A 9928-nucleotide genomic window follows, 5' to 3' on the forward strand; every position below is an offset into this window, starting at 1 on the left:
ATCAGTTCTTTCTTCTGAAATATCTCACCTGGTAGGCAGCTGTACAGCAAGATGAGGAGAAATGCTCCAAGCCAGATTGACATTATCCTTCCATTGCTTCTCACTGAGACTGATATACTTAGACCTCCAGTTCGCTACACTGCTCTCTCCAGTTTGATCCAATTCTAGCTCAGGGGAAGACAGTGGATTGTACCATGTGATTAAGCGTTCAATCTCAGTAGCCTAAGGAAAACAGAAAAAAAAAAAAAAAAAAAAGCTTTTTCTGGAGGAAGAAAAAACACTCCCAATTTCATACTTTAGTTTACATATCCTGCAACATGGGGTCTTAGAAATTCACGCAGTTTCCCCATTCTTCTGATGACCCACCAGCAAGGAGAGCAGTAATGTTCTTCGCTTCATGTAGTACTTGTGTAGCTGTGTACCTCTGTTAGTCTTCTTAGACATTCCTTGAGAGAAGGATAAAAGTTTTCAGTGGCTTTTGTTCAGTATGTTAAATGCTGCTTTCAAACTGTCCACACCTGGCAACATTAACACATAAGAACCACAGGACCCTTGTGAATTTAGATCAGAGTGACTTCAGAAAGTCAGCATTGCAGCTACTCATTGCACAGCTGCTCTCCGAATATGTGGAGTGCAGCAGCAGGTTAGAGGGATATCAATGTAGCCAGTATTGCATTCTATTTAGAAACACGTCAGCCTACCGAAAAGAAAAAATATATAGTTTACAACTGTACAAAACACAGTCCACAATCTAATGTCACTCTGCTGCCCCCAAAAAGCACTTACGGGCATGTTTGCACAAACAATGCAGTTTCCTTACAGAATTTCAATATATCTTGACCTCCACAGTCTTACTACTTCTGCACTACAGAACTGAACATTCTATCAAACAAAACTGGTAATTTCAGAACTTTGCTGCTTGCTACCAGTGAGACTCCTTCCACCCCCTCTGCAGAGTCTGGCACTAGTAATTAAATATCCTGCCAGAAGAACAAAAGCCCAATATTAAAGGTAAATATTGACTTTAAGCAAGATCTGCATATAAAATAAGCTGTAAAGTTGGCTGCAACGAGCTGGTTATAATAAAAAATACCTGATTTTTTAGATATGGTTGACATGCCACTGGACAAAGGGTAAGTATTTATCCATCCTTGTGTAGCCTGCTGCCGAGATCCAACATTGATATCCAGGTTGCTCCTGGTGTCTTGGTTATCTAACATTAAACAGAGCACAGATCTGATGTACAATCCAATCAGAGAAACCACAGGCTTTTGAAACGGCACACAAAGGAACTCACCAGGTGGCACAAGTTGGCTGGCTGTCAGATACTTCTTGTCTGAGAACATTGCTGTCCAAAACTTGATCAATATGCTGATATCCTCACGAAGCCTCTTTTCCCCTTGTGTAAATTGAGGGACAACTTAAAGGAATCACACAAATAATGTGAAGCTGAATGTATTAGAAAAAAACAAAAGCCGAACAAACCTAAAAGTCATATTTCTTGTTCTGACCAGTATCTACAAGGATGAGACTACACATCACTGCATTTTATCCTCATTGCTTTATTCTGTCTGACTGAAGAGTACCAACTTCCTATTACAACTGAAGACTAAGCAGCAGTTTGTCAGCACTGTAGAATCATTGGAAATTTAATATTATGACGGACTGACCTCCTCACATTCAGACATTCCTATCAATTATATTATTTTCTGTTGTGCCCATATCAAATGTTAAAATCAGAGTCAGTGTGTGTGTATTTTTAAAACAGCAAAGCTGTATTTCAGCCACGCACACTGTAACAGCAATTCTTTAAATCATATAAACCTAGGTACAGTTTTGAGCATTGAATAAAGTCCAAAATAAGGAAAGAAAGAAAAGAACAGAAACATTCCTGAAGGTACTACTTTACAAACCACACATAAAAACTGGAACTTAGATCTAAGCCTCTTTAAGATGGTTTATGAACTACAGAAAAGCACAAGGAAAAAAAAGTTTCTGTTAAAATGGGTGAAGAAGGAAACAAAAAAGTTAAATCACTAGAAGGGAAAGACAGCTGCTGCTTTGAAGTATCATGGAAGGTTCAGGAAATCACACACACACACTTTCAGTGAGTAGTTGCAAATAAAAAAGTACCTGAAATAGTCAAAGGCTGTTGAATAAATCTTTTCTCTCAAAACATTTCGAATAGTTGCATTTGGAACCACATCAGCATGCAGCAAAGACAACCCCAGAGTCAGCAACCTAATAAGTAAAGTAGAGAATGAAAATTTTGGCTTTCCCAAAATGGTAACTAATGCAACACCTACAAACCACAGCTACAGCTCTAACTCCATTCAACTCACTGAAAAATGCCTGTTTCAGAGCTCTTGTCAAACTGTTCTCATTATCATCAGTCTGTTCCTAAAGCTGTGACTACTGAAAGTTGAAGCCTTCAAATCACAAAAAGCGAAAACAATCAATGGAGCAAAATCACTCCTGACTGATACATTGACTGGATCCATCATGTGGGCAATTCACTGTATGAAATTATCCCATGAAGCTTTCTGAAGCACCAAAAATGACTTTCAAGGTACAGTTAGCTACTTCTGCTTTGAAAACAGAGCTTAGACTCTACATCATTCCAGGCTTTTAAAGGAATTTTCACCACTTGAAATCAAGGACAAGTTATACCTTCTGGTGTGCAGGTTTTTTTCTCCCAACGCTCTATAACCTTATTTCTTCCACCAAGGTAAAAAAAACAAAACAAAAAACAAAAAAACACTACTCACTTAAATCGAGGTCCAATTGCTGCCACATGCCGATTTAAACTGCCTTTTGCTCCTCCAATGTTCAACGAAAGAGACCGCTGGAGCAGGCTGGAGAAGATCTCTATCTGGTCAGAACTGCAGTACTTGGCTATTTCAAATCTCTGCACCAAAAACTGAGAAAAAGAGACAGGCATGCCATGCCTCCTGTGACCTTTTTTAATCTCAACACCCCCTGAAGTCTCTTCTGTTTCAAACACCTTTATCCCCCTCAATTATTATGCTCATCTAAAAAGCATGTGTCTCCCAGCTTTGAGGCAGAGGGACTACTATTGTGACTCCAACCCTTTCCCAAATCACGAGAACAAGTAGTGCAGAGCAGCTTAATCACAGCATAACTGCAGCACTGCCATTGGTGGGACATCCCAGAAGAAACACACACCTCAATCCAGATGTAATGTGGGGTCACCTCTGGCGGACAAGGCCTTGGCTGGCTCTCTTCTGAGGCTGCTAGTGGATCTGCCTCTTTCTGCTCAGCAGAAAACAGGCCAACTTTCTGCTCCACTGTCATTTGCCAGGCTCCTGCCATTTCCCGCATGAACTGTAAAAAGGAAGACAACAGGGTTTCTTGTTTCAAGAGCATCTTCTTATATGGGAAGCACAATTTTTCTCCATAGCGCACATAAGAATCTAACACTGCAGTGTTAGCAGAGAGGCAGAGACAGGTCTATACATCCCACCTGAAATAAAACGTTTCCTTCACATCCTAAATTATGACAGGAAGAAAGACTCCCCCAGAAGTTAATCTAGCAACAGAAAGACTAAGCGCAACAGCAGACAAGCGCTGTGTTTTGTTGAAGAGATTGAACTGAAAGATCAGCTGGTGCCATCCATCCTCCTCCTCTACTAAAGATTACTGCTCCAGCACCAGGACAGCGGACACAAGCATATGCCACCTTCTCATGTGCTACAGGACACAGTCTGGCCCATGAGCACACACAGCTGATGAAGCACACGACATACAGATGGCACAGAATTCACTTTTGCTGAACCTGCTCTAGGGAGCAGCATTGTCTGGTAGAAAGGAAGCCCAGCAATCAAGTGTGCTTATCTGAGCCCGTCAAAAAGATACAAATAAACTTCCCAGAAGCCTAAGAGAAAAAAATGAAACTGATGTTTAAGAAGTTAAACACTGAAATGTGCATGTAAACTGACCGCAGTCAATTTAGATTGATGATTATCTCCAGCAAGTGGAACAGTTATTGCTGACTAACTGGAGCAACCACCAGAGGCAGCTTTCTCAGCTGTGTGTGAGCTGTCGCTACACCACGCTGAGTTGCTTTATTACTATTTTAGATTCATCCGCACCTCACAAACTACAGCTGGTCTAGCCTGTTACAGGAGTAGGACACTTGCAAGCCTATTTTTTATGCAAGGGTGCAATGCCGGATGGCAGAGGCTCTGACTGATGAGCAGGGACACTGTTCTCTGTTTGTTTTAAAACACCATTCTATAAATTGTTGTAGTTTAGAACCCGATTAATGAGCAGCTCAGGCATCTCATCAGCAAAGTAAATTGAACAGCTGAGATCCTAACAGATTTCCTTTGCTGTATCATTCCTGTTGCTGAGAAAGATCCATCTCCCACAGTCCACTTTGTGAGGGTGCTCAGAATTCCAACAATACATGAGCAGAGATTTCCTGGCAGGCTAAGTGATTAACAATGCATTTAACATCCTTAGTTGACACAGATTCACAATAGCTGTGAAACTCCCCAAAATTTCTCTTTTCTTTCCTTGCAAGGGCAGAGAAAGAGTCATTAAACAGCTTCCTACCGGCACTTCTATTCCATTCTTGGCAGCAAGCAGCCACTCCCAGCAAGCAATTGCTGTTTCCATGCCATGTTCATTGAACATTCGCAGGGGTCCCCAACACAGATGATGAAGGAGCTGGGGATCACAGTCTGAAAACAAACATTCACTCAGATCTCTCCAACAGAATAAATGAACGCTTTCACATCAGCACAAACTTGGTGTGCACAGTATGTAATAATTCCTAATAAATAGTTTCTAGTTTAAGAAGGCTTCTCCCCAATATAAGCCTAATTGAAAAAAACTCAAAACACAGTTTTGCTTCAAGTTGATGCATATTAGGTTTGTATACAGATAGTTTTTGTGGTTTATTACTCTTGGCATTCACAGCCAGACAGCAGAATTCCATTTGTTTTTCATTACCTTTGCTGCTTATTAGCAGTGCAGTCAACTTAAACATGGCCTGGGTGTAAAATTCAGTGTGGCTTGATTCAAGAGCATCACTCAGCTCTTTGACCATCAGTTTATTCAGGTCAGATGTTCGTCCTGTAGCATTTGAGAACTGAATCATTCCAGAAACCTGTAAAAAATAATGGTTTTTTTCAACAGAGAACAGTATTTTTAGGAATCTAGTTTGGTATTGGTCATGCACTGATTAAGGGACTCCACAGAGACATCTTTTGTTAATACTTTGCTAAATCTTTAGCTTTATCTTCAGTCTAAGAACTCTCTCTGCAAGACCAACAGTAAAATGATCTGCTTAATTACCTAGGGAAATTATATCCTTTATCTTGAATGAATTTAACTTCAGACTCTTTGCTTAAAAAACATAGAACTACACAATAGTTTAGGTTGGAAAAGCCTTTTCAGCCATGGCTGAAAATCCATGCCAGAGCTCATGGATGCTCCACACTCACCAGAAATCCTGCACTTACCTCTCCTGCATAGCGGTTGCGCAAGTTCAGAGAAGCCATGAAGTTTGAGTAGTCTTTCTTCACACAAGTAGGTCTTTCAGTTAGCTGGGTTGCCTATAACCACACCACATACAGGTGTCAGACTGGTCATGTCCAACCTTTTGCCTTTTTTCTATTTATACCTTCACATGTGTTCTAAGTTTAGTTTTGCTTATGCTTATAAACAGTACCAGGACTGATAAAAATGAAATAAGGAACATGTACATTAATTCTATGAATACAGTTTGAAATATATACATACTTGTATATACTTTTTGAAAGACAAAAAAAAAGGATAAACAGGATAAAGCTCAGAGCAAATGGTTGTCACCCGACACTCACCAACATTACTATTCTAGAAGGCAGCTCATTTCAGCCTTACACAAAGATACTACTTTCAAATAAACAAAAATCATCTATAGAAAACTCAAAGAGCATTAGATATAGTTCCTTGCTTGTTACTATCTTACTTTTCAGTATTTTATAGAACATGATTGGAAGACACTTTGATTTGAGGTGGAAAGAAATAAGGTATCTTTCTGAGTAATGTTCAAGTGCTATGAAAAATGTGATTTAGAAAAATCTGTATTATGTGGCTATACCAGATGTTAAAAAATTAACATGACAGTTATACAGCTGCACAAACAAACAAAAAGAATTGTGGCCAGTACTCACGCCCAGAGTGGTGTTCTGTCTGTTGTAGCCTGCAAAGTGCAAAACACTTTCTGTAGCCATGGCCAGTCCTGTGTGCTGGGACAAACCTGAGACCCAGTTTTGATGCTTGTTTAGGTACTCCTGACCAAAAAAAAAAAAAAAGGCGTTGGAAAGCTACTGTATTTTTCAAAACAACGCAGCTCATAAGCAACTGTTGCATCACTGCAAACCACCAAAAACTTAATTACACACATACCTGACAACAAATAGACTGTCTCTACTCATCCCTGATCCCCCGGCAATAAGAAACTCTGAATGTTCTCCTAAATACATAAGGAGTAAGACTCATTCTCTTTTGTAAAAGCATAAAGTGACCAAGACAAATACTTGAGAGCTGAGGTCCTCTTTAAAAAGAATCACTTTCCACAAAAAGAACCTTACAAAAGGAAGTGCTTTGGACTCCATGGAAGAAGGGAATATAATTAGTTATCCTTTTATATAAGGATAGAATCCCTTGAGGTTCTTTTTAAAAAAAAAATCTAAACTTCAGGCAGATTTGCCGTGTCCAAGATCTTGAGCCTCCCCAGAAATTCTGTTACCAGCACTAAGTTAGGCCCCTCTAGACAGAATACTAGTCTAACCTGGACTCTGTAGTTTCTTCAACTACTGTAGGATTAACAGACATCTGCATTTTACTACAGTGAGACTTTCTGTTTACATAAAAGGTATTTTATTTATTTTATTAGTACATCATAAATAGTATTTTATAATCTTTGTTTGTGGTCTTGTGACTGCTTTCTGCTGAACTCTGCCACATGTGACCATTTACTACACCCATACTCAAAGTCTGTAGTTTACAGTGATCTCATGTATTAGCAGTGTTTCTCTGTATCTAAAAAAAAACCAGGAACCATAAAGACAGAAAAAACTATCCTCCCAAGAAGGAAACAAGAAACAAGTTTTATATCCTATTCACACGTTTCAGTGCCACTGGTACTTTAAGCTAATGCACCAGCATTAAACAAACTTTGCTAGGTAGACGATTTTATTATACCAAATTATGACTTCTGAAGTAAATCTGGGATAATCAATTGTTTACAAACCTGTTATTTTCAAGATACTCGGGTTTGGACTAGAGTCACATCAAATCAAAAAATCTAATTATTCTCTGCCAGTGCTATAAAAGAAATTTTAAAGCAACAGAAAATTTAAAATGATGCTTGGATAGCCTGAAAAATAAAAAACACCACAAAATGTAATTCTAATTTTGAAGATCTGCAAAAATCAAATCACAGAAGCAGGCTCATTACCTGTAGATGAGATTTTGTAACAGAGGGAGCCCATTTCATTGCTTCTTGCAGAATCATCCCACAGCGTGCAGCAAAATCCTTGACTATACTCTAGAATTGGAAAGTGCCAATAAAATCAGTAAAATACAGGACCTTTAACAAGAAGCACTGGTTTTAATGGTGTAACAAGTAACATAGGGAGTAAGACAGGTTGCAGCAATATGATACAGTTAAAATTTCCTGTAACAATTAAATGTATCCTTGATAAGCAAAGAACTGTCACACTTCAAGTCAAGTAAAATAATAAGATTCAGAAAAACATAAATACCAAGTGTCATATTCTGTTAGAAAAAACTTACCTAGGGAAGTATTAAAAAAAAACAAAAAAAACCCAACAAAACAAAACAAAAAAAGAGGACCACTAATTTGTCTCCAAGACATAAAAAAAAAAAAAAAATCTTGCATTATTTTGTTGTTTGATAAATCAAGGAATACCACCTACCTCCCTAGCTTCATGTGTGTCAGGGACAGTTATTCTATATGGAGCATCAGGAATGTCATAGTATGGCTGGTCCTTGTGAATATCCTAAACAAAACCAATTATCAATTCTCAGTAAGATAAAATTTATCATCACTTAACTTGAACACAACAGGTAGCACTTTCCCCAATTAAGAATTATAATTTACCAAACCTTTTTGGTAATACTTGCTCTCAAAGTCAATTTGAACAGCTCTAAAAGAGACTGTTTGTATTCCAGTTTGGTTTTCAGTATAAATAGTTTTAAAAATCCAAAGCCCTCTCCTCAACATTTAGTACAAAAATGAAACTCTATAAAGCATTTCCATCTTCAAAAATACTAATATGTAATAAAGGAATACGGATACACATACACAGACTGGAAAGAATATAATATGACATCCATAATTCATTAAAAAAAAACAAAACAAAAACCAAAACAGAAACCCGCCACCAGTTCAACAGTTACAACCCAGAATTGGTAATCCTGTGTTTTATTCTTGATGTTAAATTTGACCTTTTGAACCACATTTTTCAACAACTTTCTAGTGCTAGGTTTACTACCTATTAAATAGGGTTACAAACACACTTCTTACTTCACAGAATTTAAAATTAAGATTTTAATCAATCTTAGTGATAAAAGCAAAATCAAATTAAGAACTGAAACAAAATAAATGCAAAACAAAGGAAAAAAACCCCAATTCTATGAAAGAAAAAGGAACCTACTGCACTAAGAGACAGGGACAGCGTCTGCAGGATATCTAGCATAGTCTTCAGCACAGTTCCACTCCACAGCAAGTGAGGAAATCTAGAGCAAGACAGGATTCAGAACCATAATAACCACGGAGAGCTGAGGAAGGAAATTATTTTATCAAGAAACTGAACTACTCAAAGAGCTAGCTACATACATCACTAGGTAAGCTCATACCCAACAGAAGTCACAAACTTGCCATGGCTCACAACAGCCTTGAGCACAGAGTAAAACACTCTCTAAGAGCAAGCTAAGTAGAGCGATTTCATAGGAGTTGAGAGTGCATTTATTTCATGGGCATTTTGCTTTGCTCTGCTCTGTCCTTGGAAAAACTTAGCAGACACAGACATTTTAAGCAGGGCTTTCAGAGACCAGATTAAAAATACTACTGAATGTTGTGTTTTTTTTTTTTTTTTTTCCAGCAGAAGTACCAAACAAGAAAGCCACTTGACTGTTGTCATCAATTGCATAAGTACTCACTAAGCAGACAATGTGACAAGAGAACAGGAAAATTAAATCTATACTCACTTGTCTACCAGACCAGATAAGTATTTGTCTGCAACTCTCCTGATCCTCTTGTGAATGTGGTTAAAATTCACCAGCAAGAACTGAGCATGTCTCTCCAGCTCTTCTTCGTTCTCCTTAGTTTTAGGCTAAAAAATACACCAAAGAGAAGTATGAAGCTCTTAAGGAAGAGGACAAGCACTCTTTCATAAACTGAAATGAGAACATTTATACAGATTTAAAATTTTAGTTTCCGTGTAACCTACTTTATCAGCCATCATTGTCAGGAAAGCTTCAAACACCTTATCAGCAACAGCTATCACACACTGCATCATGCCTGAGGAATTGAGAGAAGTGACAGGTTTGAGTATCAGAATTACATTTGCTTTATAAACCATGTTTAATAGTTAAAAAGTGCTTACATTTACTCAGCCAACATTGAACCAAACTGTTTCAAAACGAAATGAGCATTATTGGCAAGAATAAATCAACAGCAATCTAGTGAACCCGATTCATTTTGTTATATAGTTGCCTGATTAGTCTTAGTTTCACATGCCTGGAGATAACTTCCTAGTATCTCAAGTCATAAGATAACCTAGACAAGTAATCTTACCAGATTTGTCTTTTTGAATTGCTTTATCCTCAAAATAGCAAAACATGACTTGGAAGCGGTCTTGGTCAGTTGAACGCAACACCCTAGGGAAAG

The 9928-nt window shown here is 38.1% G+C and overlaps 1 protein-coding gene across 1 annotated transcript in view; it reads right to left on the bottom strand.

The window, feature by feature from the left end:
* Positions 1 to 9928, bottom strand: part of LOC104469146 (phosphatidylinositol 4-kinase alpha-like) — a 30324-nt gene that overhangs the window by 14893 nt on the left and 5503 nt on the right. The window contains 18 exon segments of the mRNA XM_010083539.1: positions 29 to 222; positions 367 to 446; positions 1094 to 1213; positions 1298 to 1407; positions 1409 to 1420; positions 2134 to 2241; positions 2769 to 2920; positions 3187 to 3345; positions 4579 to 4706; positions 4978 to 5134; positions 5490 to 5582; positions 6183 to 6302; positions 7472 to 7561; positions 7953 to 8036; positions 8694 to 8775; positions 9247 to 9371; positions 9489 to 9559; positions 9836 to 9918. Of these exon segments, the coding sequence (XP_010081841.1) occupies positions 29 to 222; positions 367 to 446; positions 1094 to 1213; positions 1298 to 1407; positions 1409 to 1420; positions 2134 to 2241; positions 2769 to 2920; positions 3187 to 3345; positions 4579 to 4706; positions 4978 to 5134; positions 5490 to 5582; positions 6183 to 6302; positions 7472 to 7561; positions 7953 to 8036; positions 8694 to 8775; positions 9247 to 9371; positions 9489 to 9559; positions 9836 to 9918 (1968 nt within the window).

The sequence above is a fragment of the Pterocles gutturalis genome, unplaced genomic scaffold, assembly GCF_000699245.1.
Source record: "Pterocles gutturalis isolate BGI_N339 unplaced genomic scaffold, ASM69924v1 scaffold31886, whole genome shotgun sequence".
NCBI classification, from domain to species: domain Eukaryota; kingdom Metazoa; phylum Chordata; class Aves; order Pterocliformes; family Pteroclidae; genus Pterocles; species Pterocles gutturalis.